General features: G+C 30.0%; 1 protein-coding gene across 1 annotated transcript in view; it reads right to left on the reverse strand.

Moving 5' to 3' along the window:
• The window catches only part of LOC129948450 (uncharacterized), a 34,829-nt gene that overhangs the window by 4,405 nt on the left and 3,002 nt on the right, over positions 1-27,422 (reverse strand). The window contains exon 2 of the mRNA XM_056059455.1: positions 5,933-6,129. Coding sequence (XP_055915430.1) covers positions 5,933-6,129 — 197 coding nt within the window. The remainder of the gene's footprint in view (positions 1-5,932; positions 6,130-27,422) is intronic.

Genomic DNA, 27,422 nt, shown 5'->3' on the forward strand with positions numbered 1-27,422 from the left:
GAATTCTTGGAATATAATATAAAATTCTTCATCTACTTCAGCATTTCCTGCAATTAATAATTGTTTTCTCTTTATCTTTTCGAAGAAGCTATTAAGAGAATGAAATTTTGGCCCAAGGATTGTTTGAACTTAAACCTTTGTTTCGAAATGAGCTGGAAATTTCGATATTATGAACTTTACACGTCATAAAAAGAGCATGAACATTAAATATTAAACCAGAGCTAAGGAGAAATAAAAATGTATTGTTTGTTAAAAGTGATAGGTTTTATTTTGTTATAAAAAAGTAGTACATTTAAAGGGAAATCAATTAATGTTTATTTCATTGTTAAGCAGAAGGTATGAAATTAAGAATGGAAAGAAAACGATATAAGCCAAATGGCTGCCATGGTGACGGTTGAAGCATCATGAAATTTGTCATATCAATTCGCACATTTTAAGATGTATATCATCGATAACTTCACGAATTCCAACTTTTGTCTTTCACGTAGACTCAAATAAAAAGTATAAGGGTGTTTAGTTTTAAGACCTACTTTGCCAACTCTGACTAAGTTTTCAAGAAATAACACGATCAGGAACTTTACTTGCAAAACTGTGAACAGAGAACTGTAAAATTGATCACCATTTTTTAGTGACAAATCAACTTCCATGGGTTTTTGAAAAGTGTTTCGTTCCATTTTTAGTAATGGTGTCATTTTACATGTCAAATTTCAAAAGACGACAGCTGCTTAAAAAATTGTCTTTTAAAATGGAACATCTTATTGGGAAACCATATATTATGGATCTAAGATCTAATTTTCAGTGCGATAATACATCTTAGAAAGTATTTTATTTGAAACTGAACAGTAAAAAAAATTCTATTGATATTTTTAGACTTAGACCAATTCAACAAAATCTTTTATACTGTTATTCTTTCATAACTAGCTGTAAATTTTAACATAATATCAAATAATTCGAGCTCTCAACAAAAATTCTATTTCAAGAAAAAATGAAATTTTAAAAATCGGCAAAATATGTTTTATAAACTTGTCTTGCATCACGTTAAACAAAAACAATCGTTCAATAAAGTGGTAGAGGCTGATTCACACTGATAATTTCTGTAGATTTGTTTTGCTTAAAACAAAATATTCTTATTCATAAGTAGTACCCGTGGCATGATGGTAAGTGCGTTGGACTGTCATGCAAGAGGTCTTGGGTTCGATCCCTTTCTCTGCCATCTTAAGTGTTTTCACGAGTACGGCCTCTTGCGAGGAATTGACAAATTCTCCAAGAGTAACTCTTGTCATGAAAAAGTGCTTTCTCAAATTAGCCATTCGGTTTCGGCATATAAACTGTAGGTCCCCTCCATTCCTGACAACATTACTCGCACACAGGAATGGTTGAGAGTTGTAAGTCACTAGACCCTAGTTCTCAACGGACTGTTGCGCCACCCAATTTATTTATATAGATAGATAGATAGAGATATAATTTTATTTCCAAAAATGTTTGCAAAAAAATAATATTGCTCGTTTAAGATTAGTTCTGACAATAACTTTAAGTTGCCTGTTGTAACCTACAAAGGAAATTTAAAAAATATATAAGCTTTGTAAGTAGATTAAGTTACATACATACATATGTTATGAAAATTCATTTATAAGAGGATTGTGATATTTTATTGACGCTTTTAAAAAGTAATATAAGCTCGAGTAGCAGTATAGCCATTAAGAATGTTAAGAAGATGAGAATGAGAAAGAATGCCGCTGCCAAGAAATAATCTTCTGTACGTTTTGAATACTTGTCAGGTTCCAATAAAGTGCATAGTATTTTCCGATTAATCCAAATTACAAAATGTACATAATCCAACTATATTTAATTGGAAAGCTCTTCTATTGATATTAAGGAGCCCGCATTGAGCTTTAAAAATTATGGAAATCATATCACGTGAATTGGAGTCATCAAAGTAGTTCAGTATGCCAGAGTTCATGAAGTTGCAACATTCATCGTGAAATTGAGACTGTGTCGCACTAACTTTAAATTCAGTCCAGTGTTTTTCTTTCATTTTCAGTAAGAGAATGTCATGTAAGCTGAATCCAACGAACATCCATGGAAAAGATGCAACCATTCCTTAGCCCAGAAGATTTTCTTGTTTATAATGGCTTTCGATAAAATGTTGGGAAATCAATTAATTATTAGGAAGATTTAGATTTCGTCTTTTGATAGAAAATTGAAGCTGGAGGGACGTTAGAAAACTCTTCGGTTAACCCGTTTCAATGTTCAGAACATAGTGAGGCAATTTTTTGACTTGGTTGTATTCTCGGTATCCCCAAACTTGTACAACATAATAGCTTTTAAGGCGACATTGAATATTTTGAACATTGTTGAGTGTTGGACGGTATTGTCTCGATGCTTCCAATCTGTTTGTTAGATGCTCATTCATGACATGTTGTAATTAAACACTACGTCAAGATATTTGTATTGATTAGACACCTTTTTTCTGAATTGTTGTAAAACCATTTTTCGCACGATGCTCTTCTTCCACCATTGCGAAATGTTACTATTTCCGACTTATTAAGATATATTTCAAGATTCCATTGAATGCAGTAAGTCTTAAAACCCTCAATTAGCTGTTGCAAATTGGAAGAATTTTCTGACAACCGTACAATATCATCCGAATATAATTTAATTTGAAGATCATCTAAAACAATACCGATTGGAAGTTCCGCATGAAGATCATTACAAAACAGAACAAAAAGAAGAGAGCTTAGCACACATCCTTGACGAACACCTTTCTTCGTGGGGAAGAAGTCTGAAAAACACGAACCATCCCAAACAGCTGCAGTAGTATCCTTATAAAAAGACTTTATAGCAGCCAATATTTTCGAAGATATTCTCAGAGTCGATAACTTATATAAATATAAGAGCATTCCTGTCAATGCTATCAAAAGCAGCCTTAAGATCGATGAAAAAATCGTAGAGTTTCTTCTTTTCGTAGAGATGAAGTTGAATTATGCATAAAAGATTATAAAATTGGTTCACAGTAGAATAGTTAGTTCTAGCAACATTGAAAATGTTGTTTTTTTGTATAAGACGAAATTATTTTTAAACCAATATCTTACATTTTTAAACAGATGTCTTAGTCAAGAATCAATTTATAGCAACTTTTAGTATTTTTTTTAGGTTTTTTTGTTAAAAAACTGGCAATTTGATTTTTTTTTCAAAATTTTACTACATGTCAAAAAGTGTGTTGTCATTTTTTGTTCGTAAAATATTCGAGTTGACAAATATTTTTGTTCAATTTTTTTTTTGATTTATAAAAAACGTTATGTGATCTCTTAAAACTGTATAAGTTTTGTATCACGTCTTATTATGCATAATACAATTCAAGGGGGTAGCATTATTGGTTCCTGAGATTTTGGGTTTTCGAGAGTCTTTTCTGCATCTTTCTATTTTTAGCTGTATAACAAAATTTATAAGAGGTCTATATCTCTACTGGCTCTTTAGCTATGGACGACAAAAAAAAGCTTTCTGAACGGACAAAAGCACTCAAACACATCTCTCTAAAAATCTAAGGTCTAAAGACCTTGAAACGTCGAGAAATATCAACATAACAAATCGGAACGATTTATTTCTATGGGAAATTAAAGAATGCCAAGCGAAAACACTTCAGTGGTTGATTATTACAAAAAAAAATCTTAAAATTGTTAAACATTTTTAAATTTGAAATGCATATATCAACGACAGTTTTCTAATCCAACACACTATTTTTTTAAGAATTTAAAATATGTTAGAATTTCATCTGAAATTTAACATAGTTCTTTTCAACTAGTACCATTACGAATGCAGATGTATGTATCAAGTCAAAAGACTACTTGAAATAAGTTTGAATATCAAATCTACCTATTGTATTAAAGGGTGATTTTTTTGAGGTTAGGATTTTCATGCATTAGTATCTGACAGATCACGCGGGATTTCAGACATGGTGTGAAAGAGAAAGATGCTCAGTATGCTCATTGAATTTTATTACCAAAATCAGTGTTCGGTTCGAAATGTGTTTCGCGCTTTACGTCCGATTTATGGTCTACATAATCGACCAAGTGAGCAAACAATTAATGCGATTGTGACCAAGTTTCGCACTCAGTTTACTTTATTGGACATTAAACCAACCACACGAATGCGTACAGTGCGTACAGAAGAGAATATTGCGTCTGTTTCTGAGAGTGTTGCTGAAGACCGTGAAATGTCGATTCGTCGCCGTTCGCAGCAATTGGGTTTGTGTTATTCGACCACATGGAAGATTTTACGCAAAGATCTTGGTGTAAAACCGTATAAAATACAGCTCGTGCAAGAACTGAAGCCGAACGATCTGCCACAACGTCGAATTTTCAGTGAATGGGCCCTAGAAAAGTTGGCAGAAAATCCGCTTTTTTATCGACAAATTTTGTTCAGCGATGAGGCTCATTTCTGGTTGAATAACTACGTAAATAAGCAAAATTGCCGCATTTGGAGTGAAGAGCAACCAGAAGCCGTTCAAGAACTGCCCATGCATCCCGAAAAATGCACTGTTTGGTATGGTTTGTACGCTGGTGGAATCATTGGACCGTATTTTTTCAAAGATGCTGTTGGACGCAACGTTACGGTGAATGGCGATCGCTATCGTTCAATGCTAACAAACTTTTTGTTGCCAAAAATGGAAGAACTGAACTTGGTTGACATGTGGTTTTAACAAGATGGCGCTACATGCCACACAGCTCGCGATTCTATGGCCATTTTGAGGGAAAACTTCGGAGAACAATTCATCTCAAGGAATGGACTGGTAAGTTGGCCACCAAGATCATGCGATTTGACGCCTTTAGACTATTTTTTGTGGGGCTACGTCAAGTCTAAAGTCTACACAAATAAGCCAGCAACTATTCCAGCTTTGGAAGACAACATTTCCGAAGAAATTCGGGCTATTCCGGCGGAAATGCTCGAAAAAGTTACCCAAAATTGGACTTTCCGAATGGACCACCTAAGACGCAGCCGCAGTCAACATTTAAATGAAATTATCTTCAAAAAGTAAATGTCATGGACCAATCTAACGTTTCAAATAAAGAATCGATGAGATTTTGCAAATTTTATGCGTTTTTTTTTTAAAGTTCTCAAGCTCTTAAAAAATCACCGTTTATAACAATGACAAAAACATTTCAATTAGTAACTAAACGGAAGTTCATTATATCAAAAAATACCTTACCCAAAAAAAAACAACAAGAATTCTGTCACCCGAACATTTTGCTTGTTTTCCCGTTATAAATTTTACATAGTTTGTACTCTTTAGAAATGAATTGAACAAAAACAAATAATTTTCCAGGAAATTCTTTTAAAATGTGAAAACATAAAAACTTATCTAACACCAACTGGAATTATTCATCCTCAAAAACCCCATCTATGTGTCTCCCACTGAAAGTGTTTTTCTTCAACATCAGTTAATTATAACTATGCAATTTTCCTTCAATAGGGTGACCATTTATTATAATTTTCTCTTAAATTTGTATAAACAAATGCTGAAGATTGAAAAGTTTAAAACAAAGTATTGTAGACCTTCAGATAGAATTGTATGATATTTTAACCATTCTGAGCTGGTTTCCTATTTTAAGAACATTAAGTGATAGAATACTAAATGGATAGCTGGCGCTGTTGTTGTGTTATTCATATTTTTATTGTTACTTTTAAACGACTCGACCGGTTAAAGTCATATTCCCCAAAATTTGTCCGAAATATATTATTTTCCCTTTCTTGACCTTTTCTATGTATATATTCCACACAAAGCACATGAAATACAATTGGGAATTTTGTATCGTCATCATATTAAACTAAAGCATCTCTACTGTGTTGATTCTGCTGTTAACATTCTTTAAATATATTTAATATAATGTACATATGTATACATACGTATATATATATATATCTATGTACTCACACAAAAGGCTTATTGTCCTTGGAGTAATCGATGGCCATAAATTGAGGTCGTGATTCTGGTGTTACGATAGGTGACAAATCGATGCTCTTGACAACTTTATTATCCAACGTGTTAATGGCAACAATTTTTGGTGGACACCTTCGGATGGGTTGTTCCAATGTATTGACAATACCAACATCCAAAGCCCAGAGAATGCCCTGTTGAAAAAAATACGAAATTAATTAATAAAAAAAATAAATTCAATACAAACGAGAACATAAAATAAATAAATAAACTTCAGAACTTTCTGCCATTGATTTTGTTACCTGTTTTTGTTTGTTTAAATTTTAAACATTGACAAATTATTTGCATACTCTGTGTTATTGTTGAATGAAAATAAAAACAATAACAAAAACATGTTTTTATATGAGGTTAAAACTAATGTGTACGATGGAAGCAAATCGGATTTCAATTTGCGAAAAAATAATTTTAAACTTTAATTGTTACATGGATATTCATAGCGTAACTTACGCTAACATAACTTTTAGCAAACACTAAGAAATAATGTGCGTTTTTTGAGAGAATTCAAGCTCATCAAGCATTATGTGATGGTGTTCTGGAGTTTTGTTTATGCTTTTCATTCTAATGTTTCATCAATTTTCCATGATGGTTAAATAAGATGAAGTGAGTCAGACATTTTTAATTTCTTAATAAAAGTAAGTAGAAATGAGTAAAAAGATAAGACAACAGTACAAATGGCTTGAAAATAGCCGAATGGTAATCATTACGTGGGATCCATATTTGTTATATTTAACTTCCCATAAGAAGTTATTGTAATCAGTCGAATAGAAAATTTTGACATTTCTCGACGTTTCAAGGTCCCTAGAGTCGAAATAAAAGATTTTTAGAGATAATTCGGTACATGCGTGTGTACGTATTTTTGTTCGCGATTCTTTTTCGTGGTCCATAGGTCAAGAACCAATAGAGATATCGACTTCAAATAAATATTGTTATACAAACAATAATGCAGAAAGATGCAGAAAGGGCTCCCAAGAAAATTGAGTATGTGGTTTTTACCATAGCAATTAAAAAAAATGTGCAAATTTTGGTTTGCCCAAAACATCTCACGAACCAATAATGGTAGCGATTTGAATTAAATTTTATATTATATATTGTAACGTAATACCAAACATATGTTTTTGAAAAAATACAATCAACTGTTTTTTTATAAATAAAAAAACAACTGAAAAAAAAATGTCACCTCGAAAATTTTATTTACGAATAAAAAATGATTTTATCTCCAAAACAATTTTGTGCGACGAAAAATAACGCTTTTAACTTCTGATAAAATTTTGAGAAAAATCGAATTGCCAGTTTTTTATAAAAAAATAAAAACCTAAAGATATTTACTTAACCTTAATTGCATTCACCCAATTTTTATATACAAAAATAAATAAATTTAAGGAAGCTACTAAAATAAGTAAAAAATGATTTTCGATAGAAAAAATAGATTTTGAAATCAAACTTTTTTATTATATGCAAAATATTGTTGGTAACTTTTAAATATTTAAGAAAAATTCAACTCACAAATTTTTTGACAAAACACGGAAACCTACAAGACAAATTGACAGACGGGATGGGAAGTTATCAGTGTGGGTCGCATCCCAGGCTCTTTTTACTATTATAATTAACGGGCATTCAAGGGGTTATTAATACCCCTTACAAGTTAAAAGTTTAAACACAGTCCGAGCTTTAGGAAATGAGAAGGATTAAAGAAGAAAACCGGTGCATATTGGTCTAAAAGTTTTGAATATCAAAAAAGGGTTGGTTAAAGCGTTTCTCATTCTCGATGTGTGGTTAAAAAAGAATCTCTAGACTTGACAGTACGTCCGAAATTATGCTCAAAGTTAAACTGATGTGAGCTCGTGGAAATACGAGTATTACGGCTGAATTGTTTGAGAGTAGTGGACGAATGCAACTGGCTAATTCGACAGAATACTGTTTATAAAAATACCGGTAGGACAACGAAATGCATGAAACAGTGCAACGGTGTTTGAGTGACGTAGTTTTAGGTTATAGTTCTATCACCTATCATTTTCAATTTTTGAATCCTGTCCAAAATACTTAAACTTGCTTTAAGGGCACCCGCCCAAATATGCTTGTTATATCCAAGTTTAGAACGAGTGAAGGCTTTGTAAATAACAACCAAATCTAAAGGGGGGTGACAAATTTCTTCCACCGTAGGAAAAATCATAAGCATCTAGCAGCATTTTAAAATGCACCATATTCAGAAACTTTCGTAGTGTAAATAAAAATCGTTCTTTTGATTTCAGTTTGAAAAGTACTCTTCTGAAAATAAAAGAGTCTCTTTTGATCTGGGATAGAATCGGCTAAGGTTATAATTGCCTGTCATATTTTTGGTTGTCAAATTTAATTCCGCTTGTGTAAGATTATTCCGTCTGGGTAAGATGATTCAACTCAATTCAATTCGATTGAACAATTTCGGATTATAATTGTCACAGTTCATTGTTACTATAGTGAAATTTTAAAATGATTCTTATAAAATATCTAAATAAAAGTATCAAATGGGCTTTGTATAAATAGCATTTTTACTTTTTGTGTATTTTTTTGAATGTCGTTAGCTTTGTCAGTCCCAAGAACATGAAACGTAACTGAAAGAAGACGTTTTTGTAAGCGTCTGGTAGCTCTATTCCGAAACGACACATTTGTAGGTAAATGACTATCACATTTTTGTTGTGGCAGCTTTTTAGGTATTAATTTGACTATCACCTTACATAGATCGAATTCGATTATTTTGACTGTCATTTATCAACAATCGCCATAGCCGATTCCACCTCTGGTTTTTATTATTGATGAGCAAAACTATCCGAAATAATGATCTGTCAGACGTCATTATCTTTTCAATGTCAAATTAACATTATGTAAATAGAAATATAAACTGTAAGTTTATCTGTATGTTTTTTTCTTCCCTTCATATATTTACACTTTTCATTCATGCCAATTCTTCATGACTGCATTCATTCCACTTGTTTTTTGCAAAAAAAAAATCGACTTTAATTGATAGCACTTTTGGCCGTGATCAACCTACCCCCCCATACTTCTCCCTCCACCACTCTAATGAAAATTGAGTCCAACTAGGTGGTGTGAAAAGCTGCGTATATAATTTTATTAAATTTATTAATTGAAAGTTATTCTGTTTATTTGCAAAATATATATCTACATATGTATATGTGATAATTGCATACATCAGTGAAAATTATTCTACTCTCGGTGGATATATAATTGAAAACCCGTTGGCAATATAAATTGCGTAAAATGACACTCTCCGATAAAACGAAAAAGACAAAGTAGGGTAAAATAATTGAAACTAAATTGACCTCAAAGTAATTTAATTATGTTCTTTAGCTTATTAAATAAAAAATTAATAAAAACGTAAGCTTCTTAGAATTTCACCTTGCCTATACACTGCCTTATCATGCTAACCTTTTCGTTAAAGAACCGAACAAAAAAATTGTTTAAATCGAATTTGAATATAGAAAACATAATATACACATATTTATATACCGTCAACAGGAAATTAAATTTTATCTTCTTAAAGAGTAACTTCCGAAATGTATGTCTTATATTATTTTGCCTTAAGTATTTTGTTTTGACATGTTAATGAAATTGACATCGGAAGAGAAAAACGGTAGGTATAGGTTAGGAGAGGTATACAAATAATAAGCTTATGGAGAAGCGGAGGTTACGTTCCATTTAAGACTTAACAACATTATGATGAAGTGTATAAATTTGAATGAAGTGTTTTAAAGCAAGTTACTTTAAGTAGGTACCTAGACCTACCTGAAATTTAAAGGGAATTTTATATACAACACTTACATAGATGTTTTGAGCATCGAGGAAAGAGTATAAATTCATTGTTGTTTAAATAAAGGAAGTACCTTAGGTACCTAAGGTATTATGATGCTTTTAATAGGAATAATTATTATACTATAAAAGTTTTTATTCTGTATGCAAACAAATCTGAAGCTCAAGAAGTTTTAATAAGTCAACTTGATGGAATTTATTTTGTTTATGAGTTTCAGGAGTTTTTCTGGGTGTTTGTTTATAGTTTCACTGGAAATCAAGAAAAGAGGATACAACAATTACCTAAACAAAGCATCGTTGAAGTTATTATTTCAAAAGTCAACACCGAATCAATGTCCTTTTTGTGTTTGGTTTTTAGTCAGACTTAATTGAGTTTAATGATAATGACTGGTAGATGAAATTCAAATACGGGTGCTAGATTTTATATTCTGAATTTCATAAAGCAATAAAAACTGAATTGCAAATAAAATTTATAATTTTAAAACATATATTACTACTTTAGTATGAACCGATCGTATTTGAATAGTAAGTTACTCGTTTGTATGTAATGCAATCAACGAACACATTCTTTTTTAATAATTCAGGCAATGGGTATGTTCAACATCAATTCACTTCAAAATTTTTAGATTTTAATTTTGTTCCTTTCTATTTATGAACAGTATTTCAACGGTCAAACTTAAAATTCTGTTTTTTTTTTTGGGTTCAGAAATTCCTAGTTATTAAAGAACAGTTTCAAAATGTTTATAGCAAGTCTATCAGTATAGTAAAATATTTTATTTTTTCCATAAAACTTTCAGAAATCAGTGTAATTTCGAAGAATTGTGCGCAAATGCTCAAAAAATTGCCAATGAAGAATTTGACTCTTCAGGTAACGTTCAGATCGTGTTCAATATGCTCAAAATTATGATCCCTGTGTAAAAAAAACACCTTTCTAATAATTATAGGTTAAAAACCACAATACTTATTGGATTCTAAAAAAGAACTTTCTTTCTCACTTTGTATAACTGAACTGTTTAATTCCACTACGTATTTATTTTAAATAAATAAATTAGTACTTTTATTTTGAATTGTATCTACATATAGTTTTAACTTCCTGTAGGAAGTTATTGGAGTCAGTCCGATCTTAATAAAAGATTTTTAGAGAGATTTAGTGCGTGTGTACGTACACGTTGAAAAGATTTGTTCGCCACTTTTGTATCTCCAAAATAATTGTATGCAAAACCGTTTTTGACATCTGGTAGTGTTGAGAAAAGTCAAATTGACACTTTTCTTAGAAAAAATTAAAACAATACTAAAACTTATTCAAAATTGATTTTCGGCTTAAATATATTTTTAATAATTTAATATATTAGCTTTAAATGAATTTCAACTAATCAAAAATAATGTTTTCAACATTAAGTAAAATTAAGAGAAAAATCAAATTGACAGTTTTTTAAGAAAAAAATAAAAACCTAAACAAATATTGCTAAAAAGACCTTTTCACTATATGAGAACAGTTATGTACCCCCGAATTTACGAAAGCTGTTATAAATGTTATTAACAAAAAGGGCGACCCAAATCTTGCCGAAAATTTATAGAGGAATCTCCATTTTCAATTTGAATTCATTGAAAAGTTATCACCGCGATACTTTATAATAGGTTAGTTAGGTGGATCGAAAACACACAAAAATTAAGCACCTTCCAAGCTGGCTTTTGTAAAGATTTTTCTACTGTTGATCAAATTTATGCATTGACAAGTATCGTAAGAAATTATCTCGAAAAAAAACAGAAAACTTTACGTAATCTTTGTCGACTTTTAAGCAGCTTTTGATACTATTAACAGACAAGCTTTATTTTACAAACTCTGGAACATGGGTATGCCAAGAAAATTCCTACTATTATACCTGAATTTTCTTTCGACATCTTCAGCTGCTGTATGGGCTGGATTAAAGATATCTAAGTGGTTTGCAACTTCTTCAGGTGTTCCTCAAGGATGCATTTTGTGTCCTATTTTATTTGTCTTTTTTATAGATAATGTTTCATCCATTCTACCTGGAGATGTTGTGTATGCGGGGAATCTACATTTGGAGTCTTTGGAATCTTCTTATAAACATACAAAAAACAAAGGTTATGATTTTTGAAAAACGAATGAGCAGAAGAAGACCAGAGGAAGTTTAGAAGATTGGCAACGACCGCCTCGAAACAGTAAATGAATTTAAATATTTAGGTGTTTTATTAACATACAAATAAACTTCTCAAAACATGTAAAAGACAAATGCAGCGAAGCTAAACTATCACTCAACTTTCTTTTTTTCTTTTTTTCAAAATTCTTTGGAAATATAAACGTTTGCAATGCCACGAAATTCAAAGTATTCAAAGCAACCATCAAGTCATGTATGCTATTTATATGGTAGTCAAGCATTTGATTTTACTCAATTCAAAGAGTTTGAGATAATTCAAAGAAACTTTTTCAAACGAATCTTCAAGTTACCTATGTCAACTCTAACATATGCTATTTATGCAGAATCAGGACTACTCCCAATTTTTATCAAAAGTCTAAAACAAAATGTAGTTTGCTGTATTAAAATCATGGGTAGAAATGATTCAAATTTATATAAACAAATAATGGCTAAAGCACTAAGATCGAATGCATCACCTTTTAAAGAGTGGAAAGAACTGACTAATACATACAACTGCACATTCTTGATTTCAGGACACAACATTTCAAAGTGGCTTGATCAATTTTTACTTCTCACTGGTAAAATAGATGAAAATATTTTTAACCAGCATCTTAGCAAAGCTTCAACGTCCATAGCCAGAATAATTTATCGAAACCTCAACCATCGATTGCATACAAATGTAGGATAATTAAATTTAAATTTTCTTGCCGAAAAAATAAGTCTTGTCTTCAAAGCAAGAGTTGAACTATTGAATTTAAACTTTATCCCACATAGAATAGAATAGATTGTTGATCGGCAAGAAATATGCCATCTATGCAATAGTAGAGAACTAGAAAATGTCCATCATTTCATTGCTGTATGTCCTATTTTGCAGGAAATAAGAAGATTGTTTTTTGAAGAGAGCATAATATCTGTGGAAAGATTATATGGGTTATTAAATGGTGCTGAGGCTTGGTTCAAAGTGTACAAATTCTGTAAGCTCGCCCTTTCATATAAAAATAGTTTCTCACATCATTCGCACCTTGAGTTTGTGCAACGAGTTTATAACTTAATTAATTTTAAAGCTAATATGAAAATAAAGAGTAATAATAATAATAATATTGTTCTTAGAAAAATTCAATCTGTATTTGTTTGCATAAAAATCAAAATTTTGAAGAAATGCTTCTAAAATTGGTAAAAATTGATTTTCGACTAAAAATCTCGTTAACATGAATAGATTTTGAAATCAAACTGTTTCATCACATGCAAAATATTGTTGGTAATTTTTAACTTTGATATAAAAAAAAGCTGATAAGAAATGGTTTTCGACCCAAGTACTGGGAGAACAAAGAAAGATATTGGCTTTAGTTTATTTATCTCAAGCAAAATTTTGTTGTAAATAGTTTGTTAGAGTTTCAAACAAGTCAAATCGGCAGACGGAATGGGAAGTTATCAGTGTGATTCCATCTCCAGCCTCCTCTTTTTCTGCACCAGAAACAATAATTTGTACTTGCAACCAAATAAAGGAGCAATCGTTAAATATTTAAAGGGACAACATTTCAAAAATAATAATTGTTCCTAAAATAATTAAAATGCTCACTTTCTAAACAACAAAAGTAAACATTCTCCTTGATTTCTTTAATAATTCGGAGATTTATTTGCAATTTTTTCTTATACCATACATCAATCAACTTATCTCAACTCCTTTTACTTTCAAAAATTAATGAAATATTTCTACGCAATGAGACATTGAAGCTTCGATTAAAATATTCAGTCATTTTCAGTTCAAAAACAACTAATTTCTTGTAGTCAAAATCTGTAATGTAATAAAATAAATAAAGACATAATTTCAATGATGATCTGCGCCGCAAATAATATTTAAAAATATAATTGCATCATCCAAAAATTGCATGTTAAACATTTTATACTTATCAAACGCCTATAATATTTACGATTTTGTTTACATTTTGGCACATTGCTTGCACTACATCAACGAACCAATTATCCCCCCTCAAAAAAAAATAAATACCTATAACCTACTCTCAAGTCATAAACTACAAAACCTCCTTTGCAAATCATTAATATTTCCACACAAATTGTTATACCTCTCTCACTTATAAATATGCAATAAATTTATGCCATAAAATCGATTCAATCTGACAGTTTGATTGTTTCAAATTGTATTTTCAACCGCAAAATATAATTTTATTTCGAATTGACAGATGATTATAGTTCATAGCTCCTTGGATGTGCCCGACCGCGTTCCGCTCGCACATCAACATCAGCAAGAGGTATAATATCTGACATTTTTATTACACCATCTCATCAGGTCTTTCAGGCGCCCAATCTAATATGCAATATCATCAGGAGGAAAAGTGTTTATTTAAGAAATAATAAAACAAAATATGTAGGCATCCGAATATAGTGTGGGGTAATTCAACGTAATGATGCACCAAAGCTTTAAGAAAGACGTAACTTAAAGATGATAATGACATTTTGTGTATAATTTAAAAGCGTAGGTTTTGTTTCTTAGAAATGATCCAATAACTTGGCGTATACAATGTGGAAAGGTCATTAGTAAAAATTTATTATTTTTTTCTTTGGCTTAAATGATAAGTTTTTTTGCACTAATGAAATAATTCACACTTCAAGGCAACAAGTCATGGGTTTCGTAAAGCTGACGTAAGATTTAATGCCATTTGTGTAGAAATTTGATGAGAACTCGACAAGGCTCAAGAAAATGACAGCTGATATTTAAACTTTAAAAAATTGGATTATAGTCCTTAAAAGAAAGTTCCAAGCACCTTTAATTATTCATGGTACCTAAATTCTTAATAAAATTTCGTTAATTTTGAAGATATAAGAAGATAATTCTAAAACGAAGGTAGATTGGATCAAAGGCTGATGTTAAAGACACTGATTGTATAAATTTGGAAAACGCTAAAAATAAGCCCAAAATCCAAATGATCATGTTTTTTTTCAGCAGTTAAAAAGATTGATTTTCTAAATAAATTAAATGAAATTAACATAAAATTAAACTCATAATCGTTTTGAGTTTTCTTAAACGAAAATTTTCATGTTTTCCACAAAGTATGGAATTAGAATTTGAAGATATAATATCACAAAATAATCTTGTAAACTCTTTACTAAGTTCTTCCAAACATCGCTTAATAGCAATGAAATTTCAAATATAAATGAATAGTTTTCCATAACTGATTTTCACTGAAATTATTTTTTCGTAAAGGAGGATCTAGAGAGTTTGTCTTATATTAACAAAACAGGGACGATTTAATATCTCCCTTGTTATTATCGAACTATGTGTGTAAATTCCTTGAGTTATGTGATCTCGAATTTTTAACAAATTTATAGAAAAGGGAGTTTTTCTTGATGAATGGAAAATATCTTTTATCGTTCCACTTTTCAAAAAGGGATTTAAGCATTTGGTCAGTAATTACAGGCCTATCTCAAAACATTCTGTTTTACCAAAACTGCTTGAAAAAATCATAACTCAAAAGCTTTATTTTTCACTCTCTACTTCTTTGTCTTCGTGTCAACATGGGTTTTTAAAGGGTAAATCGACTAGCATAAATTCTAGCTTTTTACCAACTTTTGCTGCAACCAAATAGAAAATGGAAAGCAAGTTGAGATTTTGTACACAGATTTTATTAAAGCGTTCGACTTTGTCCCATTATTGTTTAATTTCTTATAGAAGTTAAATAAACTAGGTTTTAATTTATCATCTTTAAAATAGCTGAGATCATATTAAACAGGTAGAAAACAAATTGTTAAAACTGAAAACTGTCTATCGAGCCTTATTAATGTGATCTCAGGTCTCCCACAAGGAAGTCACTTGGGACCACTTTTATTTATCATTTTCTTCTTCATCTTTCATGAAACTTTGTAGTTGTTTAATGTACGCTGATGACGATGTCAAAGTGTTTTTTTTCCAATTTCTTCGATTGAGGATAATTTTTTGATACAGAAAAACATAAACAATTTTTTAAATTAGTGTAATTATAATCATTTTCAACTCAACAACGCAAAATATTAAATTTTAAGTATAACTCAATCCACGTCAGTCATAAATGTTGATTATTGTTTTAATGGTTATAAAATATTTAGAATGGATCCTATCAAAGATCTAGGAGTTTATATCGATTTAAGAATTGATTTTTGGTCACACTTTGATTATGTTGTTTCTAGGGGAAATTCTTTAAAACGATTTGTACTAAAAACTTAAAGATTTTACTTACATATGTCACTAGTTCTACCAATTTTGGAATATTGTTATTGCATAAATCGGATTGAAAAAGTTCAAAAGCGGTTTACAAGTTTTGCTTTATTTTTTTTTTAAATATTTCAATGAAATGTGCATTAATATTGATGTTTCTATTAATAGAGATGTCTTCAAAAAGTTGTTAAGTCAATGTATTTGATTAAATTAAAATATATCTATGGTTATAATTATAAGGTATTTTTTTTCATCTAATATATACAATTCGCCTGTCACAGTGTTAGTTGCCATACTCCTCCGAAAAAGTTTAACTAATTTCAATGAAATTTTGCATATAAATACATTAGGTGGTCTGAGAAAACGTTTGTATTTATTTTTTATATTCCTAAGTGCTATGGTTTAATTGCATCAACCTCGTACCCGGTGCAACGATCTTACGATAGTATTCAGTGACGCTATGTACAATGAAGCATTGATTGAGGATCTTTCCATTATCATTTCCAATTTAGCACTCAGTCATTTCGGCATGCACCCACCAAATCAAAATGCATCTGATTTAATAGATACTGATTTGAATCGTGAACTAAAATACAATACTGTAGAAATGGCAGCGATTGTTTTTCGAATTGTCACACTATTGAATGAAGAATTAGAACCATTTTTGACCACATCATGTTCGCAGTCTCGGCAGGGAAATGTGGATTATTTTTGTTTAGAGGCACCAGGTGGAACTGGCAAAACGTTCCTTATTTCTCTAATTCTAGCTAAAATGCGATCATTTCTCATTGGCTGTTGCATCTTCTGGCAATGCAGCAACTTTATTGAATGGAGGCAGAACAGCTTATTCAGTATTTAATCATAGTCACTGTGACGTAATTTTGAAAAAGTAGAACTAAAAGTAAATTATGCGTTTTCAAATGCTTCAAAATCCATCCGCTAAACAATTTCCAACACAACTGTTAGATATAGGCGACGGAAAAGTTACTACAGATAAAACTGGATGCATAAAATTACCGGTCGATTTCAGCAAAATCCAGCAAAAAATGTGTATGTCAAGGAATTAAGCCTCAAGATACAACATTTCTTACCAGCACACTTGGTGTAATACAAATCTATTGATACAGTTTGTGATACTACCGAAGCTGTAAATTATCCAACTGAGTTTTTGAACTCATTGGATTTACCAAGCCACCGAATAATTTACAACTGAAGGTTGGATCTCCGGTAATTTTGGTTCGTAATTTGAACCCACTACGGTTGTGTAACGGCAACATTTAATAAAAAATGCTATCAAATCCATAATTCTAAATGGCAAATTTTGAGGTGAAAATATACTATTACCGCGAATCCCTATTATACCTACAGATGTGCCAATTCAATTCAAACGCCTTCAATTTCCAATCAGATTTTCATTTGCAATGAATATCAATAAGTTTTAAGGCCAAATGATGCCAATCTGTGGCTTAGATTTGAGCACTTTATGTTTTTCACACGGACAATTCTACGTGGCGTGCTCTCGAGTGGCCAAACCATCCAGTTTCTTTGTATTTGCGAGAGATAGAATCACAAAAAATATTGTGCACTCAGGATTGACATTGTTTTTTGTCGTATAGTCATAATTAGCGATATGTACGTCTATATTTTTAAGGAATTAATTTTAAAAAATTAAAAAGAAGTGGGATGCGACCCACACTGATAACTTCCCATTCCGTCTGTCGATTTGTCTTGCTTAAAAGTTTGTCTATATGTACTCGTATCAATTTTTACCAAATTTGCGTACTATTTTTTGTAGATTTTATTTTTTAAGAAAACGGACTGTTGGATTTTTATATAAAAATTACTAAATATCGAAACAATTTTTTTTCTGTGAAATAAAATAAGTTTGAAGCCAATATTTTTAATTTTTGAAAAGCTATTTGAGTAGAAAGTGAATTTTTACCAAGATTTAGTTTTGTTTTTTTTTAGAGTTTTATTTTTTGTAAAAAAAAACTGTCGATTCGAATTTTTTAAAAATTTTACCAAAAACAAAACAAAACAAAAACAATATTTCTTATAAGATAAAATTAGTTTGAATCCAATATTTAACATTTTTAAAGAGATATTTGAGTCGAAAATCAATTTTTACCAACTTTTATACATTTTTTTTAGGTTTTTATTTTTTGTAAAAAAAACTGTCAATTCGATTTTTCTCAAAATTTGCCTTAATGTTGAAAACAATATTTTTTATAAGAAAAAATTAGTTTGAAGCTATTATCTCAAAGATTTTAAAAGATATTTGAGTCGAAAATCATTTTTTACCAACTTTTGTTAATTTTTTGTTCGGTTTTAAAGTTTTTGTAAAAAATAACTGTATATTCGATTTTTTTCAAACTTGAACTGAATGTTGACAACAAGATTTTTTGAAAGAGTAAAGTAAATTTAAGCCAATATCTCAAAGTTTTGAAAAGATATTTGAGTCGAAAATCAATTTTTACCAACTTTTCAAAAATTTTTTTTTTCAGTTTTATTGATTTATAAAAAAAAACCGTTATATTGTTTTTTTTTTCAAAAAATATACCTGTTTGGTATCACGTTACAATATAATATATAAAATTTAATTCAAGTCTCTAGCGTCTTTGGTTCGTAAGATATTTAGGGTTAACCAAAATTTTCACCTTTTTTTCAAACAGCTATGGTAAAAAAACCACCCACGCAATTTTCTTGACAGCCGCTATGGACGACGAAAAAAACGTCGCGAACGTACGAACGTACGTACACACGCACGCACAGACATCTTTCTAAAAATCTTTTATTTCGACTATAGGGACCTTGAAACGTCGAGAAATGTCAAAATTTTCAATTTGACAAATTGGACCCATTACAATAACTACCTATGGGAAGTTAAAAAAACTGTTTGGTGATTTGTATTTTTATATTTTGTCACCGTTTGCAGTGCTCTATATCTTTCCGAGATCTCTAACCAATTAATACAATAAATAAATGAATATAAACAAATTTCAACATCGAACACAATTGCCAACAAAAAATGTATAATTCTCCATTTTCTATTTATTTCGAACTGTCAGCTGTTAAACTTTTTTTATATTTGCATCTTGTATGATTAGATTAGAAAAGACACTGGTTGTCCCAATGTCAAAATGAAACATAATTGCCAAGAACAACAAAACTTACAATTCTCCATTTTTCCTAACTTAGAACTGTCAGCTGTCAAACTTTATTGTTTCCTTTTATACTTACATCTCGCATAATTATTTTAGTGATAACTTTTCCTTAAAAAAATGTGCACATATTTTGTGTATTTAAATTTAACTTAATTGGACTTCAATATTGATCAAAAAAGTAACTCTTACCTAATGTTACCCATGCGAATACTCTTGCGTTTGTTAAAGGCATAGCATAAAATACACAATTCATAAAACGTCAGGCAATGAATCATGTTTGGAGATGTTTTTCATTTTTTCACTCAAATTGGTTTCGTTTTTTGGTCAACTTTCTGACCGGAAATTTATTACTTCCTGTTCTTTTTTTTTATGTAATGAAAAAATTATTCCTATTTGTTTCGCATAAAAGAAATAAAAAAAAATATTTTGTTTTTCTGTTCTATTTTCAAATAGAAAAATAAATAACTGTAGTCATACGTCTATGAATAAGTAACACTTCAAAAAATACAGGTATTCAATGAATTGAATGTTTTACAGAAATTCGAAATAACCAATTGCTATGAAATGTATGAACATTTATCTCAAAACCAATCATTTTGAAAAATATGCAGTAACGTGAAAAAGATAGAGTATTTTCACACATAAATGCGCCTTTAGATATTGAAAAGTGATTTATTACAAGGGATATTTGTATTGAAAAATGTTCATATAGAGAATTTCAGCTCACAGAAGTTTTTGAACACTCTTTTTTAATTTTTTTCAACACTCAGTAGAAACTAAATATCCATGGGTAAAGAACGGCTAAAAACAAGGTTTTGATGCTGACAAAACTAAAGTTGTTTCTTTAACTATATGTTATCCAGGTCTAAGTTGCGTTTAATTTATCTTGTATCCTAAGTCTTAATTTGAAATCAGCACCGAAAATTACCTCGTTTTTTTTCAAACGCTTACAATTCACGATTTTTTAAAACCTCATACTAGTGACTGAAATAAAGACTCAGAAATAAAGACTTATGACGATTTACCGAAAAAAAGTCAAATACTAAACGGTTTAAACTGCACCAAGAAGAACTTTTTGTGTCTTCATTTACCTCAGCCCGAAAAAGACCGTGTTATAGATTTATTATGATTTTCAAAGAGTTATATTTTAAAAACTTGTCCTAATGGAGAGATTATAAGACCGTTCATTCAGTGATATGGAATCATAGTGAATAACCATTATTTGACAAGTTAAATAAACGCTATTACTAAAAATGGAACGTTTCACGCTTCACAAAAACAATTCACAGTTTTTGAAGGAAAGTTTCCTGACTGCGTTATTCCTCGAAAAGGTAATTATAATTTTAAAGGTTTATGCCAAAGGTCCACAATCGTTCCAAGACGTTAAATTTGGGATTCCTTAAGTGAGTTATAAAGTCGCAAATGTGCGAATTAGTCTTGGAGAGCTTCATAAAATGAGTATGTTGCTGCAACAATAGAAATGGTGGCCATTTGACTGATATCGTTTTTGATTGATAATGACGTACCCTCTTTAAGTGAAAAGAGGCTGGCATGCGACCTAAGCTGATTAAGCTGATAACTTCCCATCCTGTATGTCGTCTTCCTTAAAAGGTTTGTAGGTTTTGTTAAAAAAAAGTTGTCAGTTGAATTATTCTAAAAGATTTAAAAATTACAAACAATATTTTGCATTTGATGAAATAGTTTGATCTCAAAATCTATTTTTGTAAAAGAGATTTTTAGTTGAAAAACGATGTTAAATAATTTTTAGTAGCATGACTGAATGTTGAAAACAATATTTTCTGTGATACAAAATTATTTTATAGTCAATACTTTTAAGTTTTGAAAAGATATTTAGGTCGAAAGTAATTTTTTACCAAGTCTTAGTACTGTTTTTTTTTTTAGGTTATTGTTTTTTTTTTAAGAAAACTGTCAATTCGATTTTTCTCGAAATTTTATTGGATGTTGATAACAGTATTTCTTATAAGACAAAATAAGTTTGAAGCCATAAATTCAAACTTTTGAAAAATTTTTGAGTCGAAAGTCAATTTTTACCAACTTTTAGTAAAGTTTTTTTTATGTTTCTATTTTTTGTATAGAAAAAATTGTCCCATGTCAATTGGATTTTTCTGAAAATTTAACCAGATGTCAAATCCGTTATTCTTTATTGCAGACAAATATTTTGAAGATAAATCACTTTTTGTTCGTAAAATATTCGAGGTGAAAAATATTTTTTTAGGTATTTTGATTTATATAAACGTCGAGAAATGTCAACATTTTCAATTCGACAAATCGGTACGATTACAATAACTTCCTATGAAAAGTTAATAAGCATCCATGTTGATTTCTCTTTAAAATAAAATCCTATTTAAAAAAGCCCCGAATTTATTTATTAGAACTTTAACTTTATGAGTTGATATGCTAAATTCAGTGACCTAAAATTAGTCAACTTTCTTAAAACCACAAGGCAGTCAAGCAGTTCTTACAGTTAAAAGAGTAAGCATCTATGTGCTACTAAAATTCTTAGACAGACTTACTTACTAATATTCGTACTCTCGCTCGTTTTAGTTTGAGATTTATATTTTACCTAAAAAGCTTACCTGTGCCTTTTAATAAAACCTTTAAATCTGACGAAAAAGAAAAGATTAATTGACTACACAATCCATAGGCCTACAAACAAACCTGATAATACCTTTTAATGGTAAATATCATTTAAAACCTATATAGCTACAGATTTCGAAGTTCCAAAGTCTGTTTAATAAGTCTGTAAAAAGTTCTCAAATTGAGATTTCTGTTTTTTTTTCGTGTTGTATTTATTTATTTTCCATCGATTTTTTCCAAGAAAGTTTTTATAAAGGTTAAGGTTTTATTAAGCATTTAGGTGCAAATTTCAGAAACTCAAAATGCTAATTTCATGAGATATATTTTGTATAGACTTTCTCCTAAAGGCATAGAAATACATAAAACCCTCTATAACATCCCCCATACGTCATGATACACATTTACTTTCCAAAGAGCTAACAAAAAAAAATAAAAGAACATGAAGCTCTATTTTCTATCAGTCATGTAATCCTCACATGGATATTGGGTATGTTTAAATGAACTCGATTAAACTTTATGCAAAGTTGAATTGTGTTTTGTGTTCTGTTGTGTTATGCCTGATGGAGTTCATCGAGCTATGTTAACATGATTCTTAGTAAATATTTCTATGCACTTTGGTCTAACAGCATCATTACATTATCATAATGATTACTAGGAGTCCTTGGCATCTCGAATCTACATAACATAGGTTCTTTGTCCAGTTATATCATAGTAATAGAATAATGATTTTATATTGCTCTTTGGTTTTCTATGACGCGCCCAGTTCATCATGCTAAAACAGGGTATACACCTCACAAAGACTCGAGATTATAATCCACACAATCTATATAATATCCTGACGCGACATCTAAATGATTTACGAGCAAATGAATGAATCCTGGGATATTTGTGATGACTAAAAAAGTCACGCTATTTTGTAAGATACTTGTATTTTATACATCGAGGTTTCCAAAGGACAATGTTCCTAAGGGCAATGTACCTAAAAATGTACATTAAACTTTCTATCCGCTCACTGAATGCACGATTTCTTGAAAATAATAAACTTAATTTCTATCCTTTTGTGTTTAAAACAAGAATATGTAATAAACTTCGAAGAAAATCCCTTAAATTGCCCAAAACCTTCCTAAACAAAAATATTATGTTGTTATGGTTTTGGCTTAAACGATATATGCAAATCCGTATTTGTTGAGATGATGCTAGGGGGCTTATTAACATATACTCGTACATATGTACATAGGTACTGTGCGTTGGTTTTTCGCGTGAATTTCTTTGAAAAATATTTTTGATGCTATTTGTAGATTTTAGCCTCATTCCACACAATTTGAATACACAACAGTCTACGACGACGACGATGTCTGTTATGGTAGTAGCGATGATTTTAAGATGGTGGTTTAAAATTGACGATGTAAGGTTGCTTTGCTTAAAACACAATTCGATTCTTATATGAGGATTGGAAAGAAATAACAAATATGAATAAGGTTCCTTGTGTTAATCGATTCCTTGTCAGCTTTCCTTTTACTAGATGTATCTATGTATAAAATCTCGTTTTCATTTTTCCTGCACAAAAAGATTGAAGTTCAATTTAAATCTACTATCGAAAAGGTTATACAAACCCATGTAGTTTCTCGATGACCTATGATAGAACTATGCATTTAAATGTTGCATCTATGGAATAAGGATAACGCAGTTCCTATTCCTTTTTCAAATTCATTGACATGATAAACGTCACACGTGATAACTTCATCTTTATGCTATTTTTCAGTTCAAACATTGATCAACTTCTCTTCCTTTTTCTTTAATACAGAGAAGTAGGTGGAGAAGTTGATTGAAAGGATTCTTTTTCAAACTGGAAAAAACATCCAAAGAATTTTTAAATATTTCAATCGAAACCAAGGAACCAAGAGAAAAATAGAAAGAAATTAAGATTTCCATTTTTGGAAGGCACACGAAAGTGTGAATAGACGAGAACTGAAAAAGCGCAATTCTTAGAAAAACAACTCTAATACAATTTTTGATATCTATTCACGAAATAAGCTTCATAAAATTTCACCCTAAATGCGGCTGCGGCGGGGTGGCGTCTGATGGTTACTTAGTTAAAGCTTAACAAAACTGAATATCCTTGGGTTAAAAACATATGTAGGTGGATTTTGCACGTGGATGGAAAAAAGTTAGAAAAACAAATTCCTGGGAAAATCCACTTTCAAAAATAATTCTCACCGCAGAAAACACGAATTTTGTTAGTTCGTGTGCGAACGATTATATAATTACTTGAAGCCGTATTAATTTCGATGGGAAGAAAAGGCGTTAAGTAATAAGATTACGTTCTAAATTTAAATATAGACGACGACGCGACGTGACGTATGAAAAATCAACAATTCTCGTGGAATTTTACTTTTTTTTAAGCGTTTATTGGATTTATTTCTTCAGATTTAATGTTGTACGGTTAATATAAACTATTATAATAAAAAAAGAGGATGGGATGCGACCCACACTGATAACTTCCCATCCCGTCTGTCGATTTGTCTTGTTTAAAAGTTTGTCTATGTATATGTACTAGTATCAATTTTAACCAAATTTGCGTACTATTTTTTGTAGATTTAATTTTTTTATGAAAAAACGGATTGTTGGATTTTTATATAAAAATAACTGAATATCTAAAACAATATTTTCTGTGAAATAAAATAAGTTTGAAGCCAATATTTTTAATTTTTGAAAAGTTATTTGAGTAGAAAGTAAATTTTTACCAAGTTTTAGTAATTTTTTTTTTAAAGATTTATTTTTTGTAAAAAAAATTGTCAATTCGATTTTTTTCAATTTTTTTATCGAATGTTTATGTTATAATGTTATGAAAATTAGTTTGAAGCCCATATCTACAATTCTTGAAAAGATATTTGAGTCGAAAATCAATTTTTACCAACTTTTATACATTTTTTTTAGGTTTTTATTTTTTGTAAAAAAACTGTCAATTCGATTTTTCTCAAAATGTTACTGATGTTGAAAACAATATTTTTTGAAAGATAAAAGTAAATTTAAGCAAATATCTCAAAGTTTTGAAAAGATATTTGAGTCGAAAATCAATGTTTACCAACTCTTATTTATTTTTTTTTTAGATTTTTGTTTTTTGTAGAAAAAAAACTGTCAACATTTTTCAGAATGTTGACAACAATATTTCTTATAAGATAAAATAAGATTGAAGCCTTAATTTCAAGTTTTTGAAAAGATATTTGAATCGATATTCAATTTTTACCAACTTTGAGTAATGTTTTTTTAAGATTTTTATTTTTTATAAAAAAAATTGTCAATTCGATTTTTCTCAAAATTTTATCAGATGTCAAAAACATTATTTTTCGTTGCACAAAACTGTTTTGGAGATGAAATCATATCTAAGTCGTAAAATTTTGGAGGTGACTTTTCAGTTTTTTTGATTTATAAAAAAAACATTAAATGGATTTTTTCAAAAAATATTTTTCTTTGATATCACGTTACAATGTATTATATACAATTTAATTCAAGTCTCTAGCGTTTTTGGTTCGTAACGTATTTAGGGTTAACCAAAATTTGCACCTTTTTTTCAAACTGCTTAGGTAAAAAAAACACCCACGCAATTTTTTTGAGAGCCCTTTCTGCATCTTTCTGCCTAATTATCTGTACAACAAAATTTATTTGAAATCAATATCTCTTCTGGTTCTTGAGCTATGGACCACGAAAAAAACTTCGCGAACGTACGTACGCACACACGCACGCACAGACATCTTTCTAAAAATCTTTTATTGCGACTCTAGGGACCTTGAAACGTCGAGAAATGTCAAAATTTTCAATTTGACAAATCGGACCTATTACAATAACTTCCTATGGGAAGTTAAAAAAGGTTTGCCAATAGGCAAGGGCGGATCCAGACTTTTAATCAGGGAGCTCACACTCTTAACATATATGAAGTTGAGCTTTTACTCACCACTTAAAAATGAGGCTGACAAAATTTTAATTATTTTGATCTTAAAGGAGTTAACAAAACTTAAAAGTTGTAAAGACAAAATTTTGTTTTGTTAGGAGTTAACAAAACTTTAAAATTGTAAAGACAAAATTTTGTTCAGTTCTTAAATTTAAGTTTATATTTAAATTTAAGTGCATAATTTCTTTTAAAAATAAATAAAATACAAATTGAGGCAAACAAACCAGTTGGGAAGAAACTTTTGTGTGGCACTCACAAATTAAACGTTTCAGAATCTCTTTTCACTTCAAATTCCAAGATATTCGAAGCCTTTATGTCAATAGATATGAAACGTTCATTATATTTTTCCATTAGCCATTAGTTTAACGAAAATGTCACTTTTGCTGTTTTTGGGAAATTAAATAAAATGCACGACTTTGTACCTAGAAATTTCTAATATCTTCCAAAAATTCTTTTTTAAAGATATTTATTATATTGTTAGATTCAAAAATTTATCTGGAAAATAAGTTTTTCTTAAAAATTTAAATGTCATTTCATTTCTCAAATAACTAGATTAATTATTTCTCAAATAACTAGATTTTTCGAATTTTCGTATTAAAATAATGGAAAAAAGATTTTTTTCGACTTTTCTACCAGCGTTATGTCATGTTTGATTAAAAGCTCGAGTTCCAAATTTTTTAAGAATTTCGAATTTTTGAGACGTAATTAAAGTTAAGGTTAAGGATTTAAAGGAAACTTATTATCACTTTGACGATCTCTTATATTCAAGGTTTCTTTTTAGGAACCTGAATATTTGCTCTTTTTCTTAGAAACAAATTTTATGAAAATAATTTAAAGCATTACTAAAGTTTTTCAAAATTCTTAATTGAGTGAAACAAGAATTTTAGTTGTTTTTGACAGCAAACCGCTTTTTGGAAAATGTCGTAAAATTACTAAATTATACAACTTAACTGCATAAGTTTTTTGGCTTATACGACCCCCCCTTGGATCGTGCATTGGTCAAAAGTTGATGAATTTGTATTGCGTTATTGGAAAAGAGCTGAATTTCCGATTCATATTATGTTTTTGGTCCAGTCCTCTATGGAAAGTAGTACTTTTGACAAACAAAGTTCAAAGAAGTAAAATATAAATTTTGTTTTCATATATAAAAATAAAAAATTAAAAATATAAAGGCAGTCAAATCCATTAATGCAATATGCTAGTTTTGAATGCAAGGAAGTTCTTATAGGAAAATTTAAAAACAAATTATCTCCTAGGGGGGGTCATGACTCCTACGATCCCCACTTTGGATCCACCATTGCCAATAGGTGGATAGGAAAGCTAAGGAATTCTTAATTTTTTACAATTAAAATACTGTAAACATTTTAATTTCAATTCTTGAATGGAAATCTAACTATCTGCATTTAATTTAACTTGTTAAATGAAACCGTTGAAACACAAACTCTGAACGCATCCCAAAACTCAAAATCGTTTTCTTTCCAATCATCTCTTAGACCAATTACTTTTTTTGTTTAATTCTAGACATTATATTTTTTGAAATCAAAAC

Source organism: Eupeodes corollae, chromosome 2 (genome assembly GCF_945859685.1).
Source record: "Eupeodes corollae chromosome 2, idEupCoro1.1, whole genome shotgun sequence".
NCBI lineage: Eukaryota > Metazoa > Arthropoda > Insecta > Diptera > Syrphidae > Eupeodes > Eupeodes corollae.